Here is a 15,559-nt window from a genome sequence, read left to right on the forward strand (position 1 = left end):
GTCAAATGCTTTCTCTGCATCTATTGAGAGAATCATATGGTTCTTGTCCTTTCTTTTATTGATGTGATGAATCACGTTAATTGTTTTGTAGATATTGAACCAGCCCTGCACCCCAGGTATAAATCCCGCTTGGTCGTGGTGAATAATTTTTTTAATGTATTGTCGGATCCAGTTGGCTAATATCTTGTTGAGGATTTTTGCATCTATGTTCATCAGGGAAATTGGTCTCTAGTTCTCCTTTTCAGTGGGGTCTCTGTCTGGTTTTGGAATCAAGGTAATGTTGGCTTAATAGAAAGAGTTTGGAAGTTTTCCTTCCATTTCTATTTTTTTTTTTTTTGGAACAGTTTCAAGAGAATAGGTGTTAACTCTTCCTTAAATATTTGGTAGAATTTGCCTGGCAAGCCATCTGGCCCTGGACTCTTGTTTTTTGGCAGATTTTTTATTACTACTTCGATTTCCTTACTGGTTATGGGGTCTGTTCAAATTTTCGATTTCTTCCTGTTTCAGTTTTTGTAGTGTATATGTTTCTAGGAATTTGTCCATTTATTCCACATTACCTGTTTTATTGGCATATAATTGCTCATAATGTTCTCTTATTATTGTTTTTATTTCTGTTGTGTTGGTTGTGATGTCTCCTCTTTCATTCTTGATTTTATTTATTTGGGTCCTTTCCTTTTTCTTCTTGATCAAACTGGCTAGAGGTTTATCAGTTTTGTTAATTATTTCACAGAACCAGCTTCTGGTTTCATTGATCTGTTCTACTGTTTTTTTGGTTTCAATAGCATTAATTTCTGCTCTAATCTTTATTTTTTCCTGTCTTCTACTGGTTTTGGGTTTTATTTGCTGTTCTTTTTCCAGCTCCTTAAAGCATAAGGTTAGGTTGTGTATCTGAGATCTTTCTTCCTTCTTTAGGAAGGCCTGGATTGCTATGTATTTTCCTCTTATGACAGCTTTTGCTGCATCCCAGACATAGCATATGTATATATTTAAGTTTGTGAAATACACAACAGGAGATGGCCTTCCCAACATGGAGCTTCAACTTCATTTGTTCATGGGAGGCTTAGGAATTAACATTTCCAGGAGCCATTTCTACATTTTTCAGGGGAAATTTTGCTGATCTGGTCTATTTAGGTTGTATCCATTCCCAGCATAACCTGGACGGCATGGGCAGTAAAGACGGGGATTACACAACCCAGAAGACCACGGTGTCCTGTGTGTTTGTGTGACTTGTAGAGGGTGAACAGTCCTCACCACAGGGGCCAGGACTCCTAATCTCAAGGTGACACAATACAGGGGCCAGAACTCAGTCAAGAGCAGGCACCAAGATGGAGATCTGTGTCAGTTCATGGGATGTCTTTGCAGCACGATGAATACAGAGGGAGAGGTAGTGTGGACAAGAACGGCCCTGTGCCCTGAAGTCACAGTTGGAGCAGAGAGACTACTTCCGTCATCACATGTGTGACAGCATCTGTCCTCAGTGTCCCCCAGCTCATTCCCCTTGCAGCGCTGGCTTTGCTTTTTGACTTGAACATTTGAAAGAAGTACCTTCCTCAGGGCCTCTGCACCGACCTGCATTCTGTCTGCTGGGCACGCATTTCCCCCATAATCCCACATCTACCTCTCTTTCCTATCAAAGTCTGTGTTCCAATATCACCTTGTTGCAGAATATGCCCAAATACCCACAAAAATAGAATGCCCTATTTGCTCTGCTTTATGCCTGTTTTTCTTTTCTTCATGTGCTATGCACATATGCACCCCTCACCATCTAAAAAGTCATACAATTCTCTTATATGCTTATATTTTTTTCTCTATCATTGTAGGACTTTTTTTCTTTAACACGTTATGCTCATTCCTTAGATAGTGCCTGACACATGGTCAGCACTCAGTGTATATTCCTGAAATTCTTGAAGAACTTCTTAGTAAAACTGTAAAATATGATTCCTTAGGAAAGAAGCTGATTGAAAAAAAAAACCACACAGAACATATCAGATATGTCCGAGTGCATTCCTGAAGGGGACCATATCCACATACAACATATTAAAATGAATTTCTGCACTCCAAACTATAAAAGTACTATTTCAATTCTGTGAGTAATGAAAGTTTGTGTGAAATGTACTCACATTATTTCTTTCTTTCCAAGAAGCCACCTCCACCACATGGAACTGAGCAACAAAACACGAATTTCAGAATTTCTTCTCCTGGGATTTTCAGAGAGACCAGAGCTGCAGCCCCTCATATTTGGGCTTTTCCTCTCCATGTACCTGATCACTGTGTTTGGAAACCTGCTCATAATTTTGGCCATCAGCACTGACCCCAACCTCCACACCCCCATGTACTTCTTCCTCGCCAACCTGTCCTTTGTAGATATTTGCTTCACCTCCACCACGATTCCAAAGATGCTGGTGAACATCCAGACTCAGAGCAAAGTCATAACTTATGAGGACTGCATCACACAGATTTATTTTCTCATTCTCTTTGCTGTACTGGACGTCTTCCTCCTGAGTGTGATGGCCTATGACCGGTTTGTGGCCATCTGTCACCCCCTGCACTACACGGTCATCATGAACCCCCGGCTCTGTGGGCTGCTGGTTCTGGTGTCCTGGATCATGTGCGTCCTGAATTCCCTGTTACAAAGTTTAATGATGTTGCGGCTGTCCTTCTGTACACATTTGCATATCCCCCACTTTTTTTGTGAACTCAATGAGATGCTCCAGCTTGCCTGTTCTGACACCTTTCTTAATAACGTGGTGATGTATCTTGCAGCTGTCCTGCTGGGTGGTGGTCCTTTTGCTGGGATCCTTTACTCTTACTCCAAGATAGTTTCCTCTATACGTGGGATCGCATCAGCTAAGGGCAAGTATAAAACGTTTTCCACCTGTGCGTCTCACCTGTCGGTCGTGTGTTTATTTTACTGTACGATGCTCGGCGTGTACCTCAGCTCTGCTGCTACCCAGAGCTCCCACGCAAGTGCCACAGCCTCGGTGATGTACACGGTGGTCACGCCCATGCTGAACCCCTTCATCTACAGCCTGAGGAACAGAGACATAAAGAGGGCTCTGAAAAGAATTGTTGGGGTTCAAGTGATGTAATGGCCAACTGTCTTGGGGTTGGAGATGTGTGCATGATTGCAGGGCAGAGCTTCAGAACCAAGAACTGCTCTTCCTTGAATAGACTTTGGCAGGAGAATCTGCTCCTTCTGTTTTTCTCCTAGAATTTCCACTTGTTTGCTTTCAACTTCTCTATACATTTAAGGAACTCACTTTATCAAGCTTCTTCTCTGTCTGACATACAGTTTCCCCTTTGTCCATTTTCATACATCCCCAGTGTTTTCCACAGCCTTAGAATACAAATGCCTGGAAATTTCTGTATCTAATGGGACAAGTTGGATATCTTAAAATAAAATTTTTTTCAAGTGGCTTATCCCACGAGAAGTAAATCTCCCCTAGATTTTCCAAGAACATAATCATGAGTTATAGTCTTCATACGGAAAAAAGCTACACTTGGCCCCTAAGCCTGTTGTATCCACACGACTCCTGAAACAGAATGCTACGGGCACCAGTGACAGTCACAACAAAGTTTATTACAATGAGAGGCAAGGCCGACCGATCCGGACCAACACTCTTGATAAGAGTGCGGCCTCGAACAGCCTGGGTACAGAGTTTTTAAAGCCGATCACATCGTTTTATCATTACCTGGCAACAGAACAGAGAAACAGTTGCCAGATGAGTTAGAAACAGTTGCCTAATGAGGTGTTTATTTTAGACTTTCTGCCTCGAAGTTGCAACCAGTGGATCTCCTTGACCTTGCCTTTGATGCTCTTTTCTTTGAACTTTTGTTTCCTTCGTTGGTAAAGCCTAATTTACAAGAGTAAAAGCAAGGCTGTTATCTTTTGACCTTCAGTGTCAGAACAGAGCTGTTATTTTTCAAGCTAAGCGTTAGCCCTACACTACAATTTAACCCTTACATTTCCCCCTTTTCTTGTCAATGAATCCATCCCTTGATTCATCATTAGGAACTAAGGGGACATAATTGGACCTAATCATCATAATTTTTATTTCACTAACTCGCCTCTTGACATAGTGTACTAACCAATTGATAATGCACGGGGCAATAGTTAACCCGAGAAGTAACAATAGCAGTGGCCCAGCTGTGGCGGTGAGCAGTGATGTGAGCCAGGGGGACCAAGAGAGTAAAGTCTGGTACCAATTATTGCTGGCCTCCCTGGCACGTTTCCTGGTCCTAAGATTATCCCTGACCAAATTGAGAGTGTCTCAGATTACTCCGGAATTGTTCGCATAAACACAGCACGTTTCTCCGAGGGCCACGCAGAGGCCCCCTTCCTTCATGAAGAGTAAATCAAGTCCTCTTCTGTTTTGTAATACAACTTCGGCTAAAGAGTCTACTTGGTGTTCCAGCCGAGAAATTGAAGTTTCCAAGTAGCCTAGGTCTCGGTCCACTTGCTTGCTTACAGTTTTGTAATTTCGGTCCCCCACAATGAGTCCAGCAGTTCCAATAGCTGTGGATCCCGCAATTCCCAGTCCCACTAGGAGTGGAATGAGGACTGGTGCTGCCCTTTTTACCCTGGAATGTCCTTCGAATAGACATAAGTGTTCCTTCCCTGCTTCTCGGCTATATAGGTATATTTGTGGGAGAATATGAACTAAGATACAAATCTCTTGGGTGCTGACCCCGAGGTATGCGGCTGCAAAGCAGGGGGTAATTCCTGATGAGCAAGCAAACCAGGCTCCAGGAAGGGCTCGGTATGCTATATTTTGGGCGCTATCAGTATCTGAACTACTTGGAATATACACTTCTGCACAAGAGTTTTTGTAAGGCGAGTTCTGCCAATTATATTCTTGGGACACTATACACCAATCCTGCCCTTGGAGGTCTCCTAGGGTTAAAATTGGTCGTGAACCCCAAGGGCACAATGTCATGCTTGGATTTAGCAATTTCACGACATGCTTTTCTGTGTCTTGTCCAATGCTAGCATTTGTAGCCACTCTCACATAATATGGGGGTTTAGGGTTTAAACACAGCCAACAATCTTGTACAATCTTGGCGTGAGATGAATTTAGCCAAGCATACATAGAATCTACTCCATCTAGCCAATGCGTCTCAGGGGAGAGCAGGTTCTGGATATGACCTGTAGTTGGTAATTCCGACTTTGTGGGGACACCCGATTGCGGGGTAGGTTGGGAAGGGACAGTCGGAAAGAGTGGGGGGTGTAAAATCATATCCTTGTTTGGCCCTACCGGATTGGGTGGAGTTTTTCTTTTAACCCTTTGTATAGTAAAGGAAATGCCCTTGTCAACTCCTGTAGCATACATCCTGAGACCCCACGTGTGTCCAGTGTCCCAGGAAGAGGAAAAGGTACTGGGACTAGAAACCTTTTTTAAACATATTTTTGTTGGGTTACATTTTCCTCGAGTCTTACATTTGGGATCTGGAGTTCTAAGGAGGGTGATTAAGGGGTCATGGCCCTGTCCTGCCAGCCAGGGGGCCAGCGTTTCACAACCCCATTTTGCACAATGGTATTGGCCTTTTCCTTCACATTCGACCTTTCTATTTGCAGGCCAACTGTATAACCCTGGTGTGTTAGCCAATTTTTGTTCTTGATCCCTGTGTCCATATCCATAGGTAACCATATAGGGGTTTTCGGGGACCGGAGGAGCAAAGCCCGTTGGCTGTTTATAATTAGTAACTAAAGTCCCCCATGAGTCCCCCACCAAGTCGCATAAATCAAACAAAAAAAACAAGGCACAGTGGAAGAGGTATTAGATGCTATCACCTTCCCCGTGACAGTGTCCCTGAGTTCCCATTGGTATGGCCAAAAAGATAGGGGATGCAATTTCATACAGTCCCCCACACTTAACACCATACAAACCCAGAGAATTATTATTATGCCCGCATCAGTCTTAGCTTTAAAGGATCCTCTGGGTGCCTTTGAACCTTCCTTTGCTGTTTGTTATCTGGTTCTGTATCAGTCTGGGTTGTTCCCACCTTCACGCAATTTTTCTTGACCTGAGAGTGATGAATCCAGGTTCGGACACCGTCTATCTTCACGGCCATGGGTGTAGTCAGAATCACGGTGTGTGGTCCTTTCCAGCGCGGCTCCAGGGTTTTAGGCTTGTGCCTTTTGACCCAGACTAAGTCTCCTGGTTGAAAGGGGAGGATGAGCGAAGGCTTCTCTCAAGGCCCTGGTTATTTCCTTTTGTACATGTTGCAGGACCATGAGCGAAGCCAGCAAATGGTCCCGTTCCAACTGTTCCATTACGTTGTCTCCTAGCCTCGGCAGGATAGGTGGAGGTCTGCCGAATAAAATTTCATAAGGGGAAAATCCCTTGACAAATGGAGTACAACACGCTCGCAAAAGGGCAAAAGGCAGGACATCAACCCAATTTTCGCCTGTCTCAAGGGACAATTTGGTTAAGGTCTCTTTTAGGGTCCGAGTCATCCTTTCTACTTGACCTGAGCCCAGGGGTCTATATGTACAATGTAATTTCCAATCTATTCCCGATGCCTGGGCTAGACCCTGGGACACCTGCGCCGTGAAGGCCGGGCCATTGTCTGATCCTGTGCTCAGAGGCAGCCCGGATCTAAGAATTATTTCATTTAATAATTTCTTAACTGTCGCCTGAGCCGTTTCTGATTTAGTGGGGAACGCCTCGACCCACCCGGAGAAGGTGTCTACAAAAACAAGCAAGTATTTATATCCGTATTTCCCTGGTTTAATCTCAGTAAAATCTACTTCCCAAAAGCGGCCTGGCTCAATTCCTCTACCTCTTTTAGCTTCTGAAACCTTCCTATTTGCACCCTGATTTACTTGGGCGCAACTTACACACCTTTCAACCACCTCTTCAATCTCTTTTCCCAGCCCTTGCGCCCTGAACTTCTTCCGCACTAATTCCGCCATCTTCGTTTTCCCCAGATGAGTCCCTTGGTGGAGCTGACCCACCATGGGCCGCCCGAGTGCCGCGGGTAAGAGGATCCTACCCTCAGGATCCTGCAACCACTTTTGTCCCGGCACCTTACTTCCCCCCTTCTCTGGAAATCCACTCCAAATCTTTAGGAGTGTAACTTGGGTCCGGTGGAAGCAAGGGCTCGGTCAAGATCGGTAGCTCCAAGGCACTTTCACTTTTAGGGCAGCTTCTCGGGCTGCTGCATCAGCCAGGCGGTTTCCGACTGCCTCTAGGGAGTTGCCTTTTTTTTTTTTAAATTTTTTTTTCAACATTTTTTTTTTTTAATTTTTTTTTCAACGTTTTTTATTTATTTTTGGGACAGAGAGAGACAGAGCATGAACGGAGGAGGGGCAGGGAGAGAGGGAGACACAGAATCGGAAACAGGCTCCAGGCTCCGAGCCATCAGCCCAGAGCCCGACGCCGGGCTCGAACTCACGGACCGCGAGATCGTGACCTGAGCTAAAGTCGGACGCTTAACCGACGGCGCCACCCAGGCGCCCCGGGAGTTGCCTTTTTGATGTCCTGGGCAGTGAATGATTGCCAGCCGTGCAGGTTCCCGGATGGCTGCTAGAAGATCTAACATTTCAGCTTTATTTTTGATAGCCTTGCCTTCTGCTGTGAGGAGACCGCGCTCTTGATAAAGGGATCCGTGTACATGCGCGGTTGCAAAAGCACAGCGGCTGTCCATATAAATGTTAACTGACTTGTTTCTTCTGAGTTTTAGGGCTTTTGTTAGTGCGATGAGCTCTGCGCATTGGGCTGGGGGGGTAAGGGTCTGTTGGCATAAAATTTCACGGTCTGTCGTCACCGCAGCGCCGGCACTTTGCCCTTGAAACACAAAACTACTGCTGTCTGAAAACATGCTGATATCAGGGTCCTGTAAGGGAACGTCCGTAAGATCAGAGCGGAGGGACGAGATCGCTGCCAACGTTTCTGGGCAAGAGTACAGAGGGGGATTCTGTCCTTCGGGCAGCAAAGTGGCTGGGTTTAAGGTTGTGGGGGCACAAAAACGTACTGGTCGAGTAGCAATGCTTGATATTGGGTAATCCGAGCATTTGACAGACACCGCTCTGGGGGAGCCCGCAGTAAAGTTTCCACTTCATGGGGCCCTGTGGTTTACAATTTAACCCTTACAAGCCCTCTCCATAATTTTATTGTAGATGAACATATAAACCAAAGTTTTCACTTTGTGTCTGTCAATCTTTTTACATCACAACCTAAGCATTCCTACTGATGATGTGAACTCTAACAGTGTTCCCTTTAAGCCTCTGGCTATTGACACCACAATGCTCTGGCTAGGAAAGCCCCGGCACTCACCCGTGCCCATGTGCTTGTGGACATTCCCAGACCTTATGCTGTGACTCACTGACCCTAGGGTTCTTATTGTCATCAGAAGACACACCTCGGCACTACCATCAGAGAACTCTAAAAAAGCAATGCCTCTTACTCACAGATCCCGGAGGGCACATGGGATGACCAAAGGCCATTTGGAGAGGTATGAGAAAGGAAGACAGAGATTGACAGACACTGGGAGCACCGCTGAGGGATCTGGCTTTATTGAGGACCATGGCCAGAGTGGCTAGGGGGTTGCGGGTTCACACCTTATTGAACAGTTTTATAGGAGCAGATTTCAGCAGCTGAAGGGAAAAAGCAAGGTCACTCAAGGGCAGTTACATTAGTTACCCAGGGCTTTGTCAACAGGAACTTCCTGGCTGGGACGGTCTGAGTGCTAATTTGGTAATTGTGTCATACACCTGACAGTATGTTTGTTCAACATGGTTGTTTTCAAATGGATGTCCCAGAAATCCAAAGCTTAATTTCAGGCATTTACATTATAATCAAAAGCTTAATGTCAGGCACTTACTCTAAAAAACATGTTACTGTATTTCCTAATCGGTCTCCTGTTTTTTCTCTGTTATTCAGCGCGGTGTCCAGGAAGACTACCATAGCCCAAGACAAAACTTGTTCAGCATAATATATCTCCCAGTGGAGTCTATATGGAAAGACAAACTTAAATAAGTTGATCAACCGGATATATTCTTAGTGTCAGGACGACCATAAATATGAGGAGGCAAAATTTCACAACACTCTCTGTTACTACACAAATATCTTTCTTTCTTCTTTCTTTCTTTCTTTCTTTCTTTCTTTCTTTCTTTCTTTCTTTCTTTCTTTCAACAGTTGATCCTGTGCATCTATTTATTGAAGCATAGAACATTTGTGTCCACAGCTGAAGGGACTTAGTTTTTGAGGTGAAGGTTTGCTCAGTGTCCTCTATGCTTTATCACGGAATTTTCTTCCTGTTTCTACTTGAGAACTTCCAGTGCTACCTGCTAATATGACACTTCCTGGTATTATACATAAAATAACTCACTTTTCTTAATTTTTGTCACAAATGCTAAGGGTTGGCAAAGAAACAGTATCAGCCCCATCCATTTGGTGCCTCTGTCCTGCTCTGAAATCTCTCCCACCTGCATGACCAGAGGATGCTTCACACGAGAGCTGGATGTCCTGCTGGCATGTGGTTCAGGGTCCCCAGGTCTTCTGCACAAACATGCATGTCCTACAAACTCTCCCCCTTACCCTGAGGGAAACCCATATATAGTCACTTGTTCATCAAGTCATGGGAAATAGACTTGAACCACAGAAGGATGACAACCGCTCTCCTCAACTGTCAGACCATATGCCACAAATAAAAAGCAGCACATGTCTGATCACCTCAAGTCTGTTTGCTGGGGTGATTGTGTCAGCCAGGTGTTGCTGTATAACAAACAGGCTGTTCTTATCAAACAGGATATCATAATGATGTGGGGATGCCGAGCATAATGGTGAAGAAAGAATTCTTGAGACTTTTTATGATGCAAAAAGGTGTGTTTATTAGAGCTTGGAGATAGGACCCTTGGGCAGAAAGAGCTACACTGGGATTGTAAAGAATGACTGATCATATACTTTTAAGTTTATGGAGGAGGGGAGTAGAGATAGCATGTTTCTAAGGAATTCCTTTATGCTGAAAGTGAGGTTTACGGGGCCATGGAGGTTTGGTTCTTGTCAAGATAAGGTTGCTTTTCTTGTCTAATAAAACATTAATATTAATGCAGCCTCGAGTTCCTGGACATGACTCAGGGATTTGTCAGTGGACTGCGAGTTGTAAGGACACTGATGTTAAGCTACATTTCTCTTGCTTTTGTTCTCCTCATCGATGATAACTTTAGCATAAAACGGGATCATATCGGGAAGCATTTCTTTCTTTTTCTTTTTAACATTTATTTATTTTTTTGAGACAGAGAGACAGAGCACAAGTGGGGGAGGGGCAGAGACACAGAATCTGAAGCAGGCTCCAGGCTCTGAGCTGTCAGCACAGAGCCTGATGCAGAGCTTGAACCCTCAAGCCTTGAGATGATGACCTGAGCTGAAGTCAGACGTTTAAGGGACTGAGCCACCCAGGAGCTCTGGGAAGCATTTCTAATCTCTGCTGGGCTCCTCATGCATCTGTGGTCTGGTACGAATCTCTCTGTTGTGTTTCTAGGGCTCATCCCTGATGCTGTGTGTGGTTGTAGTGCTCTACTGTCTCAGCCAATTTATGTTCTTATTACTACATTTCTATGTGCAAGGTATTCTTCTATTTCTAAATAAAATGAATTATCATGTGAATTCTTTGCATTGAATCCCAGTGTTCCTACACCCGTATGTAACATTGGTTTTCCTTCCCTGGTGGAAGGGCTATCTCCCAAACCTGTAAGGAGAGTCATCTATCTGTGCTCTCTATCCAACCCTCAGCCTGTACCATAGATATGTGCCCATTTAATTAAATTACCAGAGTATAATTACACACAATACACCATATATTTAAAGGGTACAGTTTGATGAATTAAACGAGCTACACGAAAATTCATAGCACATAGTGCAAGTTTCCATTTGTGTATAATTTAAGTTTTAACTGCTTTGTGAGGTAGTTCTTAAAATTTTAAACTCCCTAAGCCTCTCTTTCCTTATTTCTGAAGGCAGAGTGGATGCTCAACATAACTTCCAGTGAAATGTAAGGAAAGAATGAAATGCATGGATATACATTTTTTACTCCAAGGAAACCATTCAAGTGTAGTGGTTGTGTCTTGCGTGTGTGTGTGTGTTTGCACACATTTTTCTTTCTTATAATGTGTACACTCACAGATGATTTATGATTTCATCTTTATGTTGAAAGACTTGAGAGAAAGTTGGAGAGGATAGTACTGAAAAGAACGAATGGTTGAATCAGCCTAAAATAAAAAGAAGCAGAGATAAAGACACAAAACTTTAAATTACAATGGGTGAACTTAATTTTTGTTTTTAAATTTATGTATTTAAATTAAAGTTAGTTCACATACAGTTTACTATGGGTTTTAGGCATAGGCCCAGTGATTCATCGCTTACCTTGACACCCAGTGTTCTTCCCAAGTGCCCTCCTTAATGCCCTTCACCCATTTAGCCCATTCCCCCCCCCCCACACACACCTCCTCTCCAGCATCCCTGAATTTGTTCTCTTTATTTAAGAGTCTCTTAAGGTTTGCCTCTGTCTGTTTTTATCTTATTTTTCCTTCCATTCCCCTGTGTTCATCTGTTTTGTTTCTTAAATTCCACATATGAGCAAAACCATGGCATTTGTCTTTCTCTGACTGACTTATTTCACTGAGTATACTACCATCGAGTTCCATCCACGTCGTTGCAAAAAGATCTCATTCTTTTTGATGGCTGACTAATATTCCATTGTAGGGATATATCACATCTTCTTTATCCGTTAAAGGGCACCTGAACTCCAATGTTCATAGCAGCACTATCAACAAGAGCCAAACTATGGAAGGACCCAAATGTCCACTGGCTGATGAATGGATAAAAAAGAATGGATCAAAAGATCATAATTTTGATCATGAGTTCCTTTCCTATCTTGTTGCCTCAAAGACATATAGTCAGAACACACTCACATTTATGCCCACAGGAATTCACTCCACCACCTGCTGGACAGAATATCTCCAAATTGTTTTAATTTTTTTTCTACATATTGTGGGGTTTTTAAAATATAATTTATTGTAAAATGGGCTCTCATGCAGTGTGTAAAGTGTGCTCTTGGTTTTGGGGGTAGATTCCCATGGTTCATCACTTACCTCGTATTGTGGGTTGTTAAACTGTAAATTGCCCTTAACCAAGGAAAGCTAATGAGTGAATTGAGAGGCTTAAAGTTGGTTGTCTCAAATAATTTTATTGACTATGTTCATATGAGATTCCTACTGCTGCTGTAAAATATACCCACACCAGCTGTTTGAAACAAACACAGGCTCTTACACTTCTGGAGTCAGAGGCTTGGAAGGAGTCTCAGGGCTAATAGCAAGAAGTCTGCAAGGTTCAGTTCCTTCTGGAGGCTCAGGGGAGAATCTATTGCAGTCTCTGTGGCTGGCCACCTCTTCCTCCACCTTCAGGGCCAGCAGGGTAACATTTTCAAAGTCTTTCTGACACCAACTCTTTTGTCTCCTTCCTTAACAATTGGGGGACCGTCAGGATTACCTTAGGCTCACGTGGATAATCACAACTAATATTTTTATCTCAATGGCAGCTGACTAGCAGTCCTGTTCAATTTGCCACCTAAATCCTTCTTTGTTATAAAAAATATTTTAAAGGTACTGGGGATTTGGAGGTGGGCATATTTGGAGTGTTGTATTCTGCCCACTACAAAGTATTTTTCTCTAAGTATATTATTTTGATCACTTACAAAAGCAATAAACACAGAATTTATGCAGCTTAATGAATGAGCAAATACTGTATTCCTTCAAAATCACATCATGCAATGACAATATTCAGTGCAGAAGACTTAAAATTACCTACACCTATCTCTAACACAGGACCGCCTCCTTGCTAATCAGAGTGTTCCACGTACGATAGTGTCCCACCTAGATCACCTAGGAACTTGTAGAAATGCAGATTCTCTGGGCCACTCAGGATGTGTTATCAGATTCTGCATTTGTAGTGGGATCTGTGTGGATTCACAGGCACATTGAAGTTGGAGAGATGCTGGTCTATTTGGGTTTCTACCTTTTGTGGTTGACATTTGTGGCAGGATAGTAATATTTTGGGGTGCTTCCCTTTTCCTTGTATGTGTTTGGCAGCTTCCCTTCAGACTTTGACAGGTATCCTCAGGGGAAAATGCATTTCTGGCTGAGAACCACTGCCCCAGTGTTTGAGAACTAGAAGCATCCTGACAGAATCAAACTTAAGGGACAACTCATGCTCAGATATTAAATTCGGACAGATGACTAGATACCACGAAGCACCATTTCTACAATGCAAAGTGGACTTTTAGGCTTCTGGGTGAAAACGACATTTCCAGGACCAGATGGCTTCCCAGGAGAATTCTACCAACATTTAAAGAAGAGGTAGTACTTATTCTTTTGAAGCTGTGTCAAAAAAAATAGAAATGGAAGGAAGACTTCCAACTTCATTCTCTGAAGTCAGCATTACCTTGATTCTAAAACTAGAGAAAGATCCCACTAAAATGGAGAATTACAGACTAATCTTTCGGATGAACATGGGTACAAAATTATCAACAAGATAGTAGCAAACCAAATCCAACAATACGTTAAAAGAATTATTCACCACAATCAAGTGGGATATTCCTGGGCTCTTTGAGTGGTTCGGTATCCTCAAATCAATCAATACGATACACCACATTAATAAAAGGATAAGAGCCACATGATCCTCTCAATAGATGCTGATAAAAACCCTCAAGAAAGTAAGGATAGAAGGAACACACCTCAAGATCATAGAGGCCATGTACAAAAGACCCAGAACTAATATCACCCTCAATGGGGAAAAAGTTAGAGTTCTCTACCTAAGGTCAGGAACAGGACAGGGATGTCTACTCTCATCACGTTTGTTCAACATAGTGTTGGAAGTCCTAGCCTCGGCAATCAGACAACAAAAATAAATAAGAGGCATCCAGATTGGCAAGGAAGAAGTCAAACTTTCACTCTTCATTGATGGCATGATACTCTACGTGGAAAACCTGAAAGGTTCCACCAAAAATTGCTAGAACTGATGCATGAAGTCAGCAAAGATGCAGGATATAAAAATTAACATATAGAAATCGGTTGCAATTCTATGCACCAATAATGAAGCAACAGAAAAAGAAATTAAGAAATGAACCCTATTTACAATTGCACCCAAACCCATAAAATACCTAGGAATAAACTTAATAAAGAGGTACAAAAAAACTGTACACTGAAAACTATAGTAAGCTTATGAAAGAAATTGAAGAAGACACAAAAGTATAAAATATTCCATGTTCATGGATTGGAAAATATTGTTAAAATGTTGATAGTACTGAAAACAATGTATACATTCAATGCAAGTGCTATCAAAATAACACCAGCATTCTTCACGGAGCTAGAACAAACAATTCTAAAATTTGCATGCACCCAGAAACGACCACAAATAGCCAAAGCAATTGTGAAAAAGAAAATCAGAGCTGGAGACTTCACAATTCTGGACTTCAAGCTGTATAACAAAGCTGAAATCATCAAGACAGTATGGTACTAGCACAAACACAGACACATAGATCAATGGAACAGAATAGAGAACCCAGAAATGGACCCACAAATGCATGGACAACTAATTTTTGACAAAGCAGGAAACAATATCCAATGGAATAAAGACAGTCTCTTCAGCAAATGGTGCTGGGAAAACTGGACAACAACGTGAAGAAGAATGAACCTGGACCACTTTCTTACACCATACACAGAAATAAACTCAAAATGGATGAAAGACCTAAATGTGAGATAGGAAACTATTAAAATCCTACAGGTCCAAACAGGCAACAACCTCTTTTACCTTGGCTGCAGCAACTTCTTACTAGACACGTTTCCGAAAGCAAGGGATAGAAGGGCGAAAATGAACTATTGGTACTTTATCAAGATAAAAATCTTCTGCACAGCAAAGGAAACAATCAACAAAACTAAAAGTCAACTGATGGAATGGGAGAAGATATTTGCAAATGACATATTGGATAAAGGGTTAGCATCCAAAATCTATGAAGAAATTCTCAACCTCAACACACAAAAAACAAATAATCCAGTGAAGAAATGGGCAAAAGACATGAACAGACACTTTTCCTAAGAAGACATCCCAACGGCTAACAGACACATGAAAAGATTCTCATCACTCATCATTAGGGAAATACAAATGAAAACTACAATGAGACACCACCTCACACCTGTCAGAATGGGTAAAATGAACAACTCAAACAACAACCGATGTTGGCTAGGATGCAGAGAAAGAGGAACCCTTTTTCATGGCTGGTGGGAATGCAAACTGATGCAAGCACTCTGGAGAAGAGTATGCGGGTTCCTCAAAAATAAAAAATGGAGTTACCCTACAACTCAGCAATTGCACTACTAGGTATTTATCCAAAGGATACAAAAATGTTGATTCCAAGGGACACATGCATCCCAATGTTTATAGCAGCGCTATCAACAACAGCCAAATTATGGAAAGAGCCTAAATATCAATCAACTGATGAATGTATAAAGAAGATGTGGTATATATATTATATTATATTATATTATATTATATTATATTAT

The 15,559-nt window shown here is 42.4% G+C and overlaps 2 protein-coding genes across 2 annotated transcripts; one reads left to right on the forward strand and one right to left on the reverse strand.

The window, feature by feature from the left end:
* The first annotated feature begins 2,093 nt into the window (after positions 1-2,093).
* Positions 2,094-3,089, forward strand: LOC131510492 (olfactory receptor-like protein OLF4). The gene has a single exon (XM_058727680.1). The coding sequence runs from the start codon at positions 2,094-2,096 to the stop codon at positions 3,087-3,089; it is 996 nt and encodes a 331-aa protein (XP_058583663.1).
* Positions 3,090-3,557: 468 nt separating this feature from the next.
* Positions 3,558-7,138, reverse strand: LOC131510490 (endogenous retrovirus group S71 member 1 Env polyprotein-like). The gene is made up of 2 exons (XM_058727679.1): positions 6,997-7,138; positions 3,558-6,158 (listed from the first exon to the last, which is right to left on the reverse strand). Exon 2 carries the CDS (start codon positions 5,646-5,648, stop codon positions 4,272-4,274), a length of 1,377 nt encoding a protein of 458 aa, XP_058583662.1. The 5' UTR covers positions 5,649-6,158; positions 6,997-7,138; the 3' UTR covers positions 3,558-4,271.
* Between the last annotated feature and the right edge of the window lie 8,421 nt (positions 7,139-15,559).

Source organism: Neofelis nebulosa, chromosome 4 (assembly GCF_028018385.1).
Source record: "Neofelis nebulosa isolate mNeoNeb1 chromosome 4, mNeoNeb1.pri, whole genome shotgun sequence".
Classification (NCBI taxonomy): domain Eukaryota; kingdom Metazoa; phylum Chordata; class Mammalia; order Carnivora; family Felidae; genus Neofelis; species Neofelis nebulosa.

Bases quoted from the DNA above. Each gene is read 5' to 3' on its own strand.
- LOC131510492 (XM_058727680.1), top strand. From the start codon at position 2,094: ATGAAAGTTTGTGTGAAATGTACTCACATTATTTCTTTCTTTCCAAGA.
- LOC131510490 (XM_058727679.1), bottom strand. From the start codon at position 5,648: ATGGTTACCTATGGATATGGACACAGGGATCAAGAACAAAAATTGGCT.